Source organism: Carcharodon carcharias, chromosome 2 (genome assembly GCF_017639515.1).
Source record: "Carcharodon carcharias isolate sCarCar2 chromosome 2, sCarCar2.pri, whole genome shotgun sequence".
In the NCBI taxonomy this organism is placed as follows: domain Eukaryota; kingdom Metazoa; phylum Chordata; class Chondrichthyes; order Lamniformes; family Lamnidae; genus Carcharodon; species Carcharodon carcharias.
This window is the reverse complement of record NC_054468.1, coordinates 26,602,844-26,622,553: the sequence shown is the minus strand read 5'-3', so window position 1 is coordinate 26,622,553 and position 19,710 is coordinate 26,602,844. Positions and strand designations below refer to the sequence as shown.

Here is a 19,710-nt window from a genome sequence, read left to right as displayed (position 1 = left end):
CATGTTTCCATATCTTTCAAAGTAAAAACAATATTAGCGATATCTGAAACAATTCATTGCAGTTAGGAAAATGGCTGGGGGTAATTTTAACTTTTGGGTGTTATTTATTCAAATTCCCTGGAAAAAACAGCAGTAAAATAGAAATAAGAACAAGTTCTGTCGAAGGGTCATGAGGACTCGAAACGTCAACTCTTTTCTTCTCCGCCGATGCTGCCAGACCTGCTGAGTTTTTCCAGGTAATTCTGTTTTTGTTTTGAGTAAAATAGAAACATGGTTGATCAGCATTGTGTGCCCTTGCTGATCTTAGAAACTACATTTGCCTCAGTAAATGTGAACCCATCACATTGCGATTGCAATTTGAGACTCATGATTCTCCTTTCAAACAGAAGATATTGGTAGCATATAAACTGAAAACAGTAGTTACCTTGACTGCTACTGATAGGGCTGTAGTAATTAGGAACAGGGATTCAAGATAGTCACTGAATAAGTAGCAGATGTCCATGGTGAAACTACTGTGCATGCTGCTGCTCAGTGAAAGCCAGTTTGTCCTTGGCATGAAAATCCTTGCAACAAGATTGATCCAATGCCTAAATATTCTTCTTCTCCTTATTCAGGGCTATTTCTGACACATAACAGTTATAAACACTCCACTCACACCTTATATCCATTAACTCATTCAAAAATGATAAGGAAATTGAATGTCTGAATAGTACACTTAATCCTATTTTAGTTAGAACTAAATAGATGGATTTCTCTCTTTTCATTCTGTTACTTTCTGTTTTCCTCATGCTTCAGTTGCACGGTGTTCATTCTGAACAGTGTTTCAGTAAAGAAAATGCATTCCAGACACTTTGCTGAACTGTGCTCTCAAATATTTCCATCTGGTGCAATGATGTGGCAGTGTTTCCACAAAGGTGTCTGACTTCTAAGCTGTATGGTTATATTTGGAAAATCTGATCTCCAAACATTTGCCAGAAACAATCCCATTCTCATCCATGAATCACTTATGATTGTGCCATTGCATGAGTCATATCCTGATGAAAACAGCTCAGGAAGGGGTTTAACTGCCAAATTGAAAGACTTTGTAGTAAGCTTTAACCTTCGAGAGGCTGTTATGGCATTCGACTCTGGGGGGATCCATTATTCGCCATAGCAGGGAATAGACCTATTCATGATGGCCATGCGATCGTACCCCAGTCCTCTTTCTGAAACTGGAGAAGTATCAAGCAGTCAGTAGCCTGTACACGGCAGCCTACTTGACACATCGTCCCAGTTTAAATAGATTGACAGAAAACCACAATAACTCCAATTAATGTAACAACTAGAAGTACAAGATCTTCACTTCTCTGACTCAACTTGAGATCAAGGTCAAACAAATTGATTCAACCTTAAATGCCACATTGCTCCCAGCAGAAGCACAGCCATGTCAGGAAAGCTTAATGTATTATCTATTATGCATTATTTATCCCTCAACCATCATCATTAAAACAGATGATTATCTGATGATGTATCTCATTGCTGTTTGTGGAACTTTACTGTGTGCAAATTGGTTGCTCTGTTTCCTTACATAACAACAGGGACTTCAAAAGTACTAATTGCAAAACACTATGGAATACCCTGAGGTCATGAAAAATAGCATCTAAGTGCAAATTATTTCCTTTCCTTTCCTTTATCTACTCCCATAAGCACTATCAAATCAAATTGTGTAATGACTTCATAAAATAGATATGAAAGTAATATCTTGACAGTTCATTAAGGATCAAAAATAAAAATTAGTCATATTTTCTTGCATTGTATTAAGTAGTACATTAAATATTATCACTGGAAGTCAAACAGCAAAGGGATAATAACTGTGAGCATATATTCTTAGCTTCACTGCATGTTTCAAACGGATGTATTTGTTAATATAGCCGTATGTTCAGTTTCAGTGTTGAACAGGATCATAAGGCTGCAATATGCACAGTTCTGTAAATCTCTTGGGAATCTAAAAGTATATTTTTGTCTGTTTGACAATGTTATCAAACAAGTTGCAAAAAAATGTTTTGGATTGGGGAGAGCAGATTTTAGTAAAATAAGGCAGGATCTTGCCAAGGTAGACTGGGAACAGTTACTTGTGGGGAAATCTACAGAGGAACAGTGGGGGGCGTTCAAAAAGGAAATGGGGAGGGTACAGGCTCAACATGTTCCCTCCAGGATGATGGGAAGGAGTAACAAGCCCAGAGAACGATGGATGACCAGAGATATTCAGGATACGATGAGAAGGAAAAAAGAGGCTTTTAGCAGGTACAAGGGGAGCAAATCAGCGAAGGCATTAGTGGAGTACAGAAAGTGCAGGGTGGAGCTTAAGAAAGCAATTTGGAGAACAAAGGGGGGATATGAGAAAGCTCTGGCTGGTAAAAGTAGGAAAAATCCCAAGATATTGTATAAGTATATCAATGGGAAGGGGATAACCAGGGAAAGAGCAGCGTCCATTAGGGACCAAGGGGGCAATCTATGGGTGGAGCCAGAGGACATCGCTAGAATGTTGAACAAATACTTCACATCCGTCTTCACCCAGGAAAATGAGGATGAAGGTAATGGACTCGGGGAAAGAGACTGCAAGGTTCTTGAGCAAATTGATATAGGGAGTGACAAGGTATTGGAGGTGTTGACATGCTTATAAGTGGACAAATCTCCAGGTCCAGATGATTTGTGTCCCAGATTGCTGAGGGAGGCAAGGGAGGAAATCACAGGGGCTCTGACTCAAATTTTTAATTCCTCTCTGGCCACGGGGGAGGTGCCAGAGGACTGGAGAACAGCTAATGTGGTTCTGCTATTTAAGAAGGGTTTTAGAGATAAGCCAGGGAACTACAGACAGTGAGTCTCACACCAGTGGTAGGGAAACTATTGGAGAAAATTTTAAAGGAGAGAATCTATCTCCACATGGAGAGGCAAGATTTGATCAGGGATAGTCAGCATGGCTTTGTCAGAGGGAGGTCATGTCTAACAAATTTGATTGAATTTTTTGAGGAGGTGACCAGGTGTGTAGATGAGGGTAGTGCAGCTGATGTAGTTTATATGGATTTCAGCAAAGATTTTGACAAGGTCCCACATGGGAGACATAAAGAAGGCAAATGCACATGGGATACAGGATAATTTGATAAGGTGGATTCAAAATTGGCTTAGTTGTAGGAGACAGAGAGTGTTGACAGAAGGCTGCTTTAGTGACTGGAAGCCAGTGTCCAGTGGCATACCACAGGGATCTGTGCTGGGTCCCCCATTATTCATCATTTATATAAACGACATAGATGACTATGTGGGGGGTAGGATTAGTAAGTTTGCTGATGACACAAAGATTGGCCGGGTGGTTAACAGTGAGGTTGAGTGTCTTGGTCTACAGGAAGATATAGACAGGATGGTCAATAAGTGGCAGATGGAATTCATCTCTGAAAAGTGTGAGGCAATACAGTTTGGAAGGAGTAATTTGACAAGGATTATGAACGGCATGACACTAGGAAGTTCTGAGGAACAAAGGGCCCTTGGTATGTGTGTCCATAGATCTCTAAAGGCAGAGGGGCATGTTAGTGGGGTGGTGAAAAAGGCATATGGGACACTTGCCTTTATCAATCGAGGCATAGATTACCAAAGTAGGGAGGTCATGTTGGAATTGTAGGAAGGATTTGATTGCACTGGAGGGGGTGCAGAGGAGATTCACCAGGATGTTGCATGGGATGAAACATTTAAGTTATAAAGAGAGGTTAGATAGACTTGGGTTGTTTTCATTGGAGCAGAGAAAACTGAGGGGCGACCTGATCGCAGTGTGCAAGATTATGAGGGGCATGGACAGGGTGGATAGGGAGCAACTGTTCCCCTTAGTTGAAGGGTCAGTCACGAGGGGACATAAGTTCAAGGTGAGGGGCAGGAGGTTTAGGGGGAACGTGAGGAAAAACTTTTTTACCCAGAGGGTGGTGACGGTCTGGAATGCAATGCTTGGGAGGGTGGTGGAGGCGGGTTGCCTCACATCCTTTAAAAAGTAACTGGATGAGCTCTTGGCACGTCATAACATTCAAGGCTATGGGCCAAGTGCTGGTAAATGGGATTAGGTAGTAGGTCAGGTGTTTCTCACATGTCGGTGCAGACTCAATGAGCTGAAGGGCCTCTTCTGCACTCGGTGATTCTGTGATTCTGAAGACATGAACATGAAGTGTTAATCCCCACTTCATAGTCCCAGCTACTTTTTTCAGTAAAACTAGAGAATTATAGCCCCACCTATTTGTTAGATGTCTGTGATTTAGAATGTGCCATAATGGCTTGAGCTGCTGAATTTTTCCTGCATTTTCTGTTTTTATTTCAGATTTCCAGCATCTGCAGTATTTTGCTTTCATCACAAGATTATCCTTACTTTTATGTTGTTCGCAAATTTCAAGGTTGTGTCCAATGCTTAAATCCAAATCGTCTACATAAACTGAGAGTAAAAGTCAGCTCAACACTGATCCCTCGGTGATACCATTTCCAACCTTTCCCATGTCTCAGCAATACCCATTCACTCTATCTTACCTGTCTGCCTGCCAGATGACCCAATCCAAATCTAACAAGCTGCACCGGGACACCCCTTTGGGACCAGTAGTTCACTGAGTTACTTGTAATGAAGCCAGGTTTTTAAAATGCTCTGGGCCTCCTGTAGCACCTCCCAGTTGGTCAGCCTGCAAATTCCACTGGTTGTCTACTAAACAGTAAATTCCCCTCTACGGTATCATATCCCTCTTTAGTTGCTTGTGCTCCTAATGTTGCTCTGAATTTTTTTTTTGCATTCACATACATACTCCTCAATCCTCACTTCATTTTCTGGAACGTTGACTTCCATCCTTTTGTCTACTTTTCCCATTTTTTATGATATTTCTTGCCTATCTACAGCAGCATTGTTTTTCTTTCAGTCCATCGTAGCTTCTTGCATGCTCTTTCTCCTTGCTAATTATATCAGCTAACCCTTCTGCATCTTTTTAAAGTTCTGTTAATTGTGTTCTCTACCCCTAATCTCAAACCTAAACACATTCTGTTATTCGCTGTAGAAATACATAAGCCCTTCATTAGTTGACTGATTGAAGCATTGTCTTTTATTTGTTCATGGGATGGGGGCATCACTGGCTAGGCCAGCATTTATTGTTCAGAGGGCATTTTAAGAGTCAACCACATTGCTGTGGATCTGGAGTCACATGTAAGCCAGACTAGATAAGGACAACAGATTTCCTTCCCTAAATGACATTAGTGAGCCACATGGGTTTTTACAACAATCAGCAATGGCTTTATGCTCATCATCAGACTTGTAATTCTCAGATTTTTATTGAATTCAAGATTTCACCATCTGCCATGGTGAGGATTCAAATCCAGCTCCCCAGAGCATTACCCTGGGTTTCTGGAATACTAGCCCAGTGACAATACCACAATGCCACCTCCTCCCTGCTGGAAGGTGACATTTTGTGTTCTTGTCTGTGTTGCTCTGTAGTTCTGTTCTGTGTAGTTTGTTTTGCTGAACTGTTGGAGCTGTGCATGATAGATCTGATTGGAATTGTGACTTTACTGTGTTGGTGAATAAACACCTATTTACAGTTTTGATAAGCAAGAGATTCATATCAAGCATTTTACACAAGCCCCTTTTTGCATCAGTTTGAGCCTCTGCACAGCAAACAGGAAGTGAGGTAGAGATGAATTTTCCTGGCCCCACGGAAATGTGGCTGGAAACTGACGGTAGTTGTGGGAAAATAGGGGAGAGCCACATTGGGACAGTTCCCCACTGCATTCCCACCTCCAGAGTACATTCCTAGTGAGAACTAGGTCTGATGCCCACTCCATGGGGGCAGGCAACCAATTAGTCCATTGAAGGCCCACTTAGGGGTCATTTAATGATGGCGCCGGTATTTTTGCTTCCATCAATTCTCCTCTGGAGGGGTTTCCCCTCCACCCCAAAGGCCCTGCCAGCTTCAGGCCTCTTTATTCACTGCCTTCAATTCAGACAACCAAAGGTACCTCAACATTGAGGCACTTGGGTACCCACACACTGTTCTTAATGGAGTGACAAATATGCAGGTGGTGAATTAGGAGGACCCCTCCTGGAAAATTGCACCAGCGGGCATACTGACAACATGGGCGGACATCAGGACCCCAAATGGGCCTGACATCAGGATCCTGCGCCCGCAGGAAAATCCAGTCCATAGTGTGCGGTTGAGACACACTTTCATTAAAATCGCACAGACATTCAATGGGAGACCCCCTTTCTATCTTCACACATGTTGGGCACAGATCATATATTACAGAAGGAAGGAGTCAGAGGAATAGAAGGAATGTAAGGACTCCATCCCATTCTCTCAGTTCCTTCGCCTCCATCGCATCTGTTCTGATGATGCCACTTTCAAAAACAGTTCCTCTGACATGTCTTCCTTCTTCCTTAACCAAGGTTTTCCACCCATGCTGGTTGACAGTGCCCTCAACCGTGTCCGGCCCATCTCCTGCGCATCCGCCCTCACACCTTCCTCTTCCTCCCAGAAACATGTTAGGGTCCCCCTTGTCCTCACTTATCACCCCACCAGCCTCCGCATTCAAAGGATCATCCTCCGCCATTTCTGCCAACTACAGCATGATGCCACCACCAAACACATCTTCCCTTCACCGCCCCGGCAGCATTCCGGAGGGATCGTTCCCTCCGGGACACCCTGGTCCACTCCTCCATCACCCCCTACACCTCAACCCCCTCCCATGACACCTTGCCATTCAACTGCAGAAGGTGCAACATCTGCCCCTTTACTTCCCCTCTCCTCACCGTCCAAAGGCCCAGACACTCCTTTCAAATGAAGCAGCATTTCACTTGCACTTCCCTCAATTTAGTCTACTGCATTCGTTGCTCCCAATGTGGTTTCCTCTACATTGGAGAGACCAAACGCAGACTGGGTGACCACTTTGAAGAACACCTTCAGTCTGTCCACAAGCATGACCCAGACCTCCCTGGCCATTTCAACACTCCACCCTGCTCTCATGCCCACATGTCTGTCCTTGGCCTGCTGCATTGTTCCAGTGAAGCTCAACGCAAACTGGAGGAACAGCACCTCATCTTCCGACTAGGCACTTTACAGCCTTCCAGAATGAATACTGAGTTCAACAATTTTAGATCATGAACTCTCTCCTCCATCCCCACCCCCTTTCCGATCCCCCCTTTTTATTTTTTTTCCAATAATTTATATAGATTTTTCTTTTCCCACCTATTTCCATTATTTTTAAATGTATTTCCATCCATTGTTTTATCTCTGCCTTTCAGCCTATTTCAATTCCATCACCCACCCCACCCCCACTAGGGCTATCTGTACCTTGCTTGTCCTGCTTTCTACCCTTAATTAGCACATTCCTTAGATAATATCACCACCTTCAACACCTCTTTGTCCTTTTGTCTGTGACATCTTTTGGTTATCTCCACCTATCACTGGCCCTCTATCCAGCTCTACCTGTCCCACCACCCCCCCCCAACCTTAAACCAGCTTATATTTCACCTCTCTTCTATCTTTCCTTAGTTCTGTTGAAGGGTCATTCGGACTCGAAATGTTAACTGTGTTCCTCTCCGCAGATGCTGCCAGACCTGCTGAGTTTTTCCAGGTATTTTTGTTTTTGGTTTGTAGAAGGAATGTGAAACTGGCTCGCCAGGTTGAAGATGTTTACTGTAACTGTTTGAATCTACATCCAAGAAGTTACTGGTACCTTGTGAATCATTTATGTAAAATAAAGATAAGAATTAAGATATCATGCAAAATATTACTGGCATAATTAAATATGAGATGCTAACTATTTTTTTCAGAAACATTGTGCCTTATCTAGAAGGATAATTTAAGAAATGTTTGAAAGCAATTCCCATGGGGTGAGATGGTGGTAATGTCACTGGACAAGTAATCTAACAGCCCAGACTAATAATCTGGAGATATGGGTTCAAATCCCACCATGCAAGCCATGGAATTTAAATTAATTTTTTTTTAAATTTCATGGATTTCACGGCCCCTGCCACCCAGTGGGATATTACGGTCCTGCTGAACTGAATGGAGATTTAAGTGGCCTGCCACATCCACCCAGGGGGAGATATGCCTCAGTGAGGCTGTAAAATCCTGGCCCTGCACGATAAAGCTAGCCTCAGTGATGGTGACCATGACAACTACTGTCGATTGTTATAAAAACCTTTCTGGCTCAGTAAAGGGAAGAAAATCTGCCATCCTCACCAGGTCTGGCCTATGTGCAGCTTCAGACCCAAACAATGTGGTTTTCTCTTAACTGCCCGCCGGTCAAGCAAGCAACTCAGTTCAAGGGCAATTAGGGATGGGCAACAAATGCTGGCCTTGCAAGCAGAGTATACACCCCATGAAAAAATTTTAAAAATGGACTGTCTTGCCTATTTCAAGGACCTACATACAGCCACCAGTGAATATTTAGTATGTTTTTGGTGATGTTGTCTGGGGCTGAATGTTCACCAGGATCGGTGTTGGCCTAATAATGTCAGTGACAATATTCCAAGTCAATTAATCTGTGCTAAAGTGGAGTACTATGTACCTTTAAGAGAATGCAATGCCTAACCATGTGACAGTACTGACCAATCACTGTACATCGCGGGCTACTGGTTAACTGTAAGTCTAGAGCTGGAGGTGGTTGTGGGAGCACACAAGGATTTAGTGCTCTGCCTTCTGTTGCAATAAACAATAACAGTTTGTTCTTATGTCGGTCTCTCTCCGTTATTGATAGCGAGCATCAACTAACAAGTGTATATGAAGGGGTGCAATTCGAGTTTGCTCGACTAGTGAACTCAGATTCAAGACATAAAAGAATCCATATCCTTCCCATTGTAATGCCGCACAAGTATCCTAATGCGGTTTTAATGGCTTACATGGCATTGAGCTAAGTCAATGCTGAAGGCCTGCTATGCTGTGGAGACTCAGCAGCTGTGGACTAATAGAAAATGTCAAGCTGTCGATACACACTTGTTATTTCTGTTCAGTAATAGTTAATCTTGTGAAATGAGTCCAAGTGTAGAAATGAATAAGGGAGAAATGGGCTCCATTCACCTCATAAATAACTGTTCAAAGATTCATTAATTAGCTCCAGGTGTGCTCTCTGCATCAAAAAGCTTAATCATAACCATTCCTTTCTTTTGTTACTTGAAAGCTCTTCTGTACATTCGTGTAGCTTCTGCCCAGCTCCAATGAAGAGCCAGTAGCGAATGAAGCCTTTGGGGCTCGACAAGGCTAACATGGGCTGCTGTCACTGCAGGCCCTGCCCCCTCACACCATTCCTCCCGGTGCTTCCTTCCCATAGGCAGGGTCAGCCTCTGGGTCACCGACATTACGCCAGGCTGGAACGGACACGCTTCAGTGGGACATATTGGGCAGCGCAGCTCACTGTTGACATGTGAATGAGACCCGGCCTTCAAAATAGTCTGATTTTTGCAATTGGGATTCGACAACTGGTGCATATTTAAGGAGCCCAACATGTGTTTCTGTTGGGTGTCCTGGACGAGTAAAAGCCACCTGAACCAAAATGGCATCCAGTACACTTCCAGTATTGATTGGGTGCAACAGATCGCAACACAAAATTTGGAAGTATTATTCCCATCTTGCTAGTGCAAAACAGGCAACCTAAATCCCAGAAGATTGGAAAGTGGCAAATGTGGCACTCTTGTTGAAGAAAGTGTCTAAAGACATTCCCAGTAACTACAGGCCAGTCAGTTTGACATCAGTGATAGGTAAGGTTTTGGAAACAATGAAGAAAAATTTAACAGGTGCTTGGAGACTTGGAGAGATTTAAGTTAACTAAGGAGAGCCACCACAGATTTGTAATAGGCAGATCGTGTTTGATTAATCTAATTAAATTATTTAATGAAATAACAGAGGAGGTTGATGAAGGGATTGTGGTGGATGTTGTCTATTTGGAATTTAAGAAAGTGTTTTACAAAGTACCACATAAAAAGCTGGTTAACAAAATCGAGGTTCATGTATAGGAGAGTCAGTATCAGTGGGTTTCCCTCCCTAAACCTCTCTGTCTCTCCACCTTGCTTTCTCCCTTTAAGATGCTCCTTAAAACTGACCTTTGACCAAGTTTTTGGACACCTTTTCTAATATCTCCTTATGTGGTTCCATGTCACATTTCTATTAAGCATCTTGAGATGTTTTATTACCTGAAAGGCACTATGGAAATACAAGTTGTTGATGTCGTATTTTGATATTGGTTTACAACATAAAGTGCATTCTCAGAAATCATGCTCTGGTCCATGCATTCTCACAATTTAATCAGCAGTCCATTAATTTCAACCAACTAAAGACATTAGTTTATCCTATATATCAGGAAAACTAGGGTTGTGACCCCTCGGTGTCAATCTCAAAACTTACCAGGTCACATATAGCACCAGTCCAAAGGGGGAATAAAGCTTTCTCACTCTGCAATTCTCCAGAAATGTTCCTCAACTATAAAACCTCAGAGTAGCTCTCGTCCCCCGTCTTTCCACTGTGTCATCTCAACTTAACACATCAAGCACTGTTGACAGTCTCTAAGTGAGATATATAGGTTATTGCAATAGTAATGGGCAATAGGAAATTATGAAGTATGGTCCTAGAAACTAGGCTAAGAGTGTTTCAACCTAGCTAACAGAGGATCCTTACAGCCAATCAGTCTGGGCTAGTTTCAAACCTATGTGCAAAAGGTGGAAGGATAGGATTCTAACCCAGTTTGGCATTAAGAGCCCCCAAACCATGTTACCACTTTGTGATGTTGTTTTTCTATTTCAAACTTGCCAGTTCATACTCATGTTTATATAAAGGAAAGCTTGAGTTAGTTTTAGTTATTTTATGCTTTTAGGATTTGTTTGTTTTTTTAACTTGCAAAGACATCTTGAAAGATCTTGGGATGAACTTGTCAGTAGTTAAAATTCCTCAGGCAGCTGGTGAGCATCTCTAATGTGGACACTGACAAACTGGTGTGGCTTTAAACCTCTGCCTTTTTCTTTGCTGGAATACTGGTTTAAGAATATTTCTAGTTGTGAAAGGCACAGGAAATTCATGATATATTGGTCTCCTAACATGATTTTTGATTTCACTTAGTGAAAAGGTCAAGAGGAGGACTGCATCGTGCTTCCATATGTTTTTATAATATTCCACTTTCGGACTTCACAGACTTATGATTGTCCGGTACATGCTAGTTCAAGGTATACGAGGGAAATGTAATACTTGAGAATTAAAATCCAATGGAGTATATAGTTATTTGAGATCTAATAAAAACCTGTAGGGCAAAATAAAATCCTTAGAATTTACAAGTGTCCATGTATGTCTTTAGTGTACATTAATCCAAAATCTCAAAAAGGTTTTTAAGATCCTTCAAGGATTTGAGGCTGCCTTGTCCCATAGAGTTAGGATATAACTCACAAAACTGCATTTCCTCAAGATGTAACTTCTAACTGGTGCCATTGACGGAAGAATTACCAACCTAATATCAGAGAATTGCTACACAAAGACTTGAGGGAATCCATTCACACAGCTCAGTCCAGAACTGTACACATTCACTGAGAAACAGTAGTCGTGGAGCCATCAGTAAAATGGCCCTCCTCAAACTGGACTAAGATGAAAGTATAAGAGTTTTACTAGCACACCCAGTGCCTCCTTCATTGTACTTCTGTTGTTTGCTCTCTAGATTATCGATCAAAATACTTGCTGGGTAAACCCTTACGCAAGACTTTTCCCATTGCACAATGTTTCAGTAGCATTTCATTCCTCATTGTTAGTAACAAAAACAATTTTTTTTGGAAATGTTTCACTGGCCTCATTCCATGCCTAAGTGTTGATGCACCATAGGTGCAAGAGCAAAGTCAGAGACTCTCAATTATCTGCCAAGTTCCATTATTCACTGCATTGTGAAGGATCATCCATTATATATTGCTTATATTCTAACATCCAGAAAAACCTGAGGCACTTGATCTGGTAATTGCTTTTTGTTGACAGTTACAAAGAATGACTTCTAAAGTTGAAGTCTCGTCATAAGGATCCCTTTCTAGAGGGAGACCCAATGTTATTTAAGCAGTTAACGCTAGCTCAAAATCACTCATCTACTATATTTGATTCATTCTTTTGCATTCCAGCACTTTCAGAACATGCTGAAAACAAAACTGAATGTTCTGACACTTCGGAAGGAGCCTCTACCAACCGTCATCTTTCACGAACCAGAAGCCATTGAACTGTCCCCCACAGCTCCTCTGAAGAATGCCCAGTCTTACACAGAACGCAAGGTTTGTTTAAACTGTTCTAGAAATTGTGCAGACAGCTGCTTGATGAGATTTGTTTTCATTACCTTCAGAGTAACAATGCGCTGTTTATTACTGTCAATTTTTCACTGGCTGGGGCAAGAAAATGGTTGTTTTTACTTCCTAACCTCAGTGTAACATTCACTGTCTGGACAGAGCACCAGTATCCATCACAGACAACTGGCCTCTTCAGAGCACACCAAAGGTAAATGGTTGTTGAGTCTTTAGACGTTACCTCAGACTATTACACGCATAGAGTTACTTGTTCCGTTGGTGTTTACATTTATAATTTTCCCTGCAGATTTTTATTTGGGAGAAGATGAGAATGCTTGCAGAGCCAGCAGGAAAATGAAGGATGTGAGGAACCCTGGGTACAATCCAGCCTCCTTGCAATTCCCTGTTGGCTCTGAGGTTATTAAAGCCAATGATAAATATTGAAAAATAAAGAAACAGTTTAATTTTTCCCTAAACTCCTGATTGTGAGAATTACGACTGAAATATAATTCAGCAGAAATCCTTTCCTCAGAATCTCGGAAAGGGATAGTTTAAATCATTCCTCCATTTTGTAAATAACATGGGTGTCAACAAAAGCTTTAATGGAAAAGACTTCTAACTGTCCAAGTTTTTAAAATGTGTAAAGTTATCATCATTATCAGTGTGCTCTTTTCTTTATTCTGTGGCAAATAAACATTTACTCATTTTTTAAAAATTTATTTGTTGATGGGATGTGGGCATTGCTGGCTAGGCCAGCATGAATTGTCCATCCCTAATTGCCCTTGTTCAGAGGGCATTTAAGAGTCAACCACATTGCTGTAGGTTTGGAGTCACATGTAGGCTAGACCAGTTAAGGACAGCAGATTTTCTTCCCTAAAGGTCATTAGTGAACCAGATGGGTTTTGACAACAATTGACAATGGTCATTATCATCAGACTTTTAATTCCAGGTTTTTTAGACTTCAAATTTCACCATCTGCTGTGGTAGGATTCAAACCCAGGTCCCCACAGCTTTACATTGGGTCTTTGATATGCCAGTCCAGTGACAATACCATAATGCCACCACCTCCCCCACAGATTCATTCTATGAATGAAGTATAGTGGGACTAGGTACAATGATAAAAACCTTCAGGGAAGGTGAGGATAAGCGTCTCATTGAGTACCATGTTCCCCTTTTACCTGTTCTATGGTGTGAATCCATATTGATAGGATAAAAGTCACCTTGCTCTGCCAACTGTAATGTGGGAGGAGTGGGGGAAGGGGACTTTTATGGCTCCTCGCCGGGCTTGTTTCAGGTGGGGGCTGGTGTGGGAACATAAGATAGACTGCATAGCTACCCCACCCTTCCTGCCAACCCCTGAGCTGTTCCCCATAACACAGTGGGCAGGTAAGGCATCAGCCAGCCGAACTGCCCTTATGCCTACTGAGGCCCATAACAGGCCAATTAATAGCCACTTTAAGGCCTAATTCCACCACAGCTGCCAGGGTAATGTGGGCGGTGGAAGGCAAAAGGAAAGTGACCAGCCTGCTTTTTCACCATCTGAGATAAAAAGGCTGGAAGGTAGGGGTGTACCTCCTTTAGGTGGTGACTTTGCACATCGGGGGCACACCTCCCAAGATGGGACTCCCCCATCTTTGTGTCTCCCCACCCTACCCCCCACCCTAGGATCCACAATCCCTCCTCGTCCAAAAACCCTGGGATTCACTTGAGAGTCTGGTCACCATGATCATCTTCTGAGGAAAGTGACGAAAGATATTAGCTCCGATGATGTGGAATCTGTATGGGTAGAGCTGAGAAACACTAAGGGGCAGAAAACATTAGCGAGGGTTGTATATAGACCCCAAACTCTAGTGGTGATGTAGGGAATGGCATTGAACAGGAAATTAGATACGCATGCAATAAAGAAACATCTGTAATTATGGGTGGCTTTAATCTGCATATAGATTGGGAAAATCAAATTAGTAACAATAACCATAGAGGAGGAATTCCTGTAGTGCTTGGGATGTTTTCTGCACCAATACGTTGAGGAACCAACTAGAGAACAGGCCATCCTAGACTGGGTATTGTGTAATGAGAAAGGAATAATTGGCAATCTAGTTATGCGTGGCCCCTTGGGGATGAGCGACCATAATATGATAGAATTCTTCATCAAGATGGAGAGTGACTTAGTTGATTCTGAGACTAGGGTCCTGAATCTTAATAAAGGAAACTACGATGGTATGAGGCGCGAGTTGGCTATGATGGACTGGGAAATGTTACTCAAAGGGATAACGGTGGATAGGCAATGGCAAACATTCAAAGAGCGCATGGGTGAACTGCAACAATTGTTTATTCCTGTCTGGCACAAAAGTAAAACAGGAAAGGTGACCAAACCATGGCTTACAAGGGAAATTAGAAATAGTATTAGATCCAAGGGAGAGGCATACAAATTGGCTAAAAAAAAACAACAGACCTGAGGATTGGGAGCAGTTTAGAATTCAGCAAAGGAGGACCAAGGGATTGGTTAAGAAGGGGAAAATAGAGTACAGAGTAAGCTTGCAGGGAACATAAAAACTGACTATAAAAGTTTGTGTTGAGGTAAAGCGCATGGGATTGGGGGTAGTGCATTGATTTGGATAGAAAACTGGTTGAAAGACAGGAAACAAAGCATAGGAATAAACAGGTCTTTTTCCGAATGGCAGGCAGTGACTAGTGGGGTACCGCAGGGATTGATGCTGGGACCCCAGCTATTCACAATATATATTAATGATTTAGATGAGGGAATGGAATGTAATATCTCCAAATTTGCAGATGACACAAAGCTGGGTGGGAGGGTGAGCTGTGAGGAGGATGCAGAGATGCTTCAGTGTGATTTGGACAAGCTGAGTGAGTAGGCAAATGCATGGCAGATGCAGTATAATGTGGATAAATGTGAGGTGATCCACTTAGGTAGCAAGAACAGGAAGGCAGATTATTATCTGAATGGGTATAAATTGAGAGAGGGAAATGTGCAACGAGACCTGGGTGTCCTTGTACCCCAGTCACTGAAGGTAAGCATGCAGGTGCAGCAGGCGGTAAAAAAGGCAAATGGTATGTTGGCCTTCATAGCGAGAGGATTCGAGTACAGGAGCAGGGGTGTCTTGCTGTAATTATACAGGGCTTTGGTGAGACCACACCTGGAATATTGTGTGCAGTTTTGGTTTCCTTATCTGAGGAAGGATGTTCTTGCTATAGAGGGAGTGCAGCATAGGTTCACCAGACTGATTCCTGGGGTGGCGGGACTGACAAATGGGGCAGGATTTCCCCCTATCGGGGGCAAAGTTAAATTGCGGATGTGCACAGGCGCACTCCCAATCGGGGGCGCAGCACCATTTTACGTGGGTGGGCCAATTAAGGCCCGCCCAGTGCGACATCCACACAGAAGTGCTATGCGCTCCCTGTGCGGATAGTGGGGTGGGATCCCATGCATGCGCACGTAAGATTGCACTCATCTCTCTGAGGCTAAGTTCTGCCTCAGGAAGATCAGCTGTTCTGTCACAAATATCAAAAATAAAAGAAAAAAAAATTCCTGACATGTCCCCTCATGTGACACTGTCACATGAGTTGGGACGAGTCCTTAATGTTTTTAAAAACTTAAATAAAAAAAACCAACATGAAACCTCAATCCGCCGGTGGATGAGGTTTGATGCTTTTTCTAGTTCTCGCCGGGGCTCCTGGCCTTCCCGCCAACCTTAAGGTTGGACGGGCAGGTCCATTGATTACTTTAATGACTCTGTTAATGGCCTCAATTGGCCATTGACAGGTCGGCGGGCACACAGCTGGTTTTACTGCGCCCCCGCCTACCGGAAAATTTAAATGGGGCGTGGTGACATCAAGAGTTCCGCCCGATGTCACCCGCGTCATTTTACGCGTCGGCGAGCGGGGGCCCCCCCCCCCCACCCCCCGCTCGCCGACAGGAAGATCCTGCCCATGAGGAGAGATTGAGTCGGTCAAGATTATATTCACTGGAGTTCAGAAGAGTGAGGGGGGATCTCAGAGAAACCTATAAAATTCTAACAGGACTAGACAGGGTGGATGCAGGAAGGACGTTCCCGATGGTGGGGGAGTCCAGAACCAGGGGTCACAGCCTGAGGATACGGGGTAGACCATTTAGGACTGAGATGAGGAGAAATTTCTTCACCCAGAGAGTGGTGAGCCTGTGGAATTCGTTACCACAGAAAGTAGTTGAGGCCAAAACATTGTATGTTTTCAAGAAGGAGTTAGATATAGCTCTTGGGGTGAAAGGGATCAAAAGATATGGGGAGAAAGCAGGAGCAGGCTATTGAGTTGGATGATCAGCCATGATCACAATGAATGGCGGAGCAGGCTCGAAGGGCCGAATGGCCTACTCCTGCTCCTAGTTTCTATGTTTCTTGGGATTGCTTGTAGTCCTAGCAACAACCCCTATTGAGCTCCGCTGCTGCTGGGACTTATCAGTGACATTGATCAGAAATCATTTTGTTCAACATTCCGGCCAGTCTACCATAAACAGCACAAATTAGATATACTGCATAATTCTCAACTTTGACCCCTGGGCATTGACCAGATGGATGAAAATCTAGCAGGTTGCACAATGAGAGGGCAATCCACCAGGCAAGTTTATTCACCATGTGGTGCAGTTGAAAATTATCCCCATTTTCCGACGATGTGATTCCCACTAAAAGCTCAAGGGGAATTAGGGATGGGCAATAAATGTTGGCTTTGCTAGTGTCACCCACAAACAAATTTAAAGAAAGCTTTTACCGCGATTCCAGAAGTATGGGCCTAAAGTGACTTCAGTTTCTCCTTTATTTCTAATTTATTGCAATTAAACAGTCAAACAGGGTCGTTTTGTAGCATTATACAAGCAAAAAATTGTAATTGTAATTGTAATTACAGGACTGTGATTCCTCCCCGCAATGAGTCAGTGCATTTGCTCATTGGCTAGCTGAGCCATGTGGAACAGAGCCAGAAGGGGCTGAGGAGGTCGCAGTGTTGGTTGCTCATCCTAGTTAGTTGATCTCAGCCAGACCACAAACAGGGGTAATATAATTGGCTTTAGCACCCCTGGATTATAAAGCTGAAAAGACTCAGCACATGTTGCCACTTCGAATTGCCATCCAGTGATGTTTGTTGGAGGTGGGTGTTGTCTTCGACTGAAGGGAGGATTGAGCTCAAGATTTACAGGTGTGTCTGAGGATTCTGTTAATCTTGCCCACAAAGGTGCAGTCACCGATCGGGATCAACCCCAAAAATTATTCTATACAACTACCCACAGGCTTTTCATGGATTCTCAAGCCACAACCTATGATTACTATGGGCTTAATTTTATGCTGGAGGGGTTTCCTCACCCCTGGTGTAAAAGTCGAGGGTGAGCCCACCACCCCGCTTGGTTGGCTCGTTCCCACAGCCATTTAACAGCCGTCGGGCCGATTGTTGGCTTGAAGCAAGACTTCCACCACCATTGGGGAGAAAGTCCTGCCTCTGAGAGCTGACAGCCAATCAAATTCCTGGCAGAACTCTTGCCCCAACAGCGCCACTGGGAGCGGTGACCATTGCTAGGACTGCAATGTGTCTCAGAGAGAAGAGTGCTGCGTTGGAGCTGGCCCTGAAGGTAAGTGTGGGATCCCACTGAGTCCAGGCAAGGGAGTCAGGGGCTGGGATGGACAGATGGTGGGGGGGCGGGGTGGGGATGGATGGATGCTGGGGGAAATACCTTGTCAGGGGGGTGGTCTCAGATGATATGGGGGGCCTGAAAAGGTGGCTTTCCCTCCCCTTCTCTGGCCAGGTTTCATCTGGTGGGCTGGACACGGCGTCAGCCTCTCCCGCTGTGGGAACAGGCCCTTATGTGGCCATTAATTGGCCACTTAAATCCTCAATTGGCCCTGGGGCAAGTGGGCAGCCTCATGCCTCCCCCACCGCTGGTAAAATTGGAGGGGTAGGTGGGCCAGGTCCATTTTTAGTGCCAGAAAAACCTGACAGTAATTAAGATTTATCACACTGTTAAAAAAAATTGCTTACAACTGAATGTTCAAACACAAACATATTCTGGGGAGTTTAGTGGATAACTACTGGCCAAGTATCACAACTTCACACCCTCCATGGGTTTGAATGCAGAGTCTCTTAGTGAAACATGTGGAGGAGCAGGGAAAATCAGACAGCAGCTTTCTGATTTCCGTGTTTAACTGTGCATGCACAGAGGCCAGAACCTGCTATCTGATTTACATCATAACCATGGGGTGCTCAGATTGCCTTGCCATTATTTAAAAAAAAACCCAAGCCATTGTCTTCAAAAGGGGAAGACAGAAAATTTATGAGATTAAAAAAAAAGTATTGCAAGCTATCGGAATGTTAAGGCAACACAAGCGCAGCTTGCATATGTTTCATACAGAATGCATCACTTTTTACAAGCTGGATCATTAGTACACATTAGTAAGAACTACAAGGCAAACATTAGGGCATACAGGGTAGCAAGCAGATTAATTTAAGTTGACAGAATGTCTTGTAGCTGGTAATGATAAATTTAAGAGCTTTTAGAATAGATCAACACTAATTGGGGTGGCTACTGCAAAATATTTTCAAAGAGGTACAGGTAACTTATTTTTAAAAAAGAAGAGACTTGCATTTATATGGTGCCTTTGACAATCTCAGGACATCCCACAGGGCTTTGGGGTATTTTTTTAAGAAGTATAGTTATTGTTATAACGTAGGAAAAGCATCAGCCTGCACACAATCTGATCAGCCAATTTTATGAACATCCATGAACACAAATAGCCTATATTCCGAGAATAAGATTTGCAGGTTAAAAGCAAGAATTCAAATGATTTTTTGTAAGATGGCCACATATTATTGCTCTGTGGAAAGAATCTCAAGACACTTGTGGCTCTAATGAGCATTGCAGGAAGGAGGAATCTTGTGTTTTCATGCTTCATCCCTACTTCAACAACAGTACCTTGGAACACGGTTTATACAATAATAATGCAAAATTCCTGCAACTAACAGCGTTACCTTTCAAAGAGAAGCTATTTCCTCTGATGGGGAGCCCAGAACAAGAAGGCATAGTCTTAAAATTACAGTTAAGCCAAATAGGAGTGAAATCGGGGAGGGCTCTTTCATCCAAATGGCAATGAAAATCTGGAATTCTGTCTCAAAAAGTGCTGTGGAGGCTTGGCCAATGGAAATTTTCATGACTGAGATAAGTTGATTTTTGTTAGATCAGGGTATCATAGGATAACATAGCAAAGGCAGATGACTGGAGTTGATGCACTGATCCTAATGTTGGCACAGGCTTGAGGGTCTGAGTGGTAGCTCTTAGCTTTATCTTCTGATCTTATGTTCGTTATGGTGCTACTTCTACCCTCAAGGACTTGACTTGTTTAGATTGGGTGGCATTTTGTGGTTCATATAGTTCATGCAAATATTTTAGGCTTGAG

At 43.1% G+C, this 19,710-nt stretch overlaps 1 protein-coding gene across 1 annotated transcript in view; it reads left to right on the top strand.

Moving 5' to 3' along the window:
- The window catches only part of pid1 (phosphotyrosine interaction domain containing 1), a 125,411-nt gene that overhangs the window by 34,735 nt on the left and 70,966 nt on the right, over positions 1-19,710 (top strand). The window contains exon 2 of the mRNA XM_041204093.1: positions 12,125-12,271. Coding sequence (XP_041060027.1) covers positions 12,125-12,271 — 147 coding nt within the window. The remainder of the gene's footprint in view (positions 1-12,124; positions 12,272-19,710) is intronic.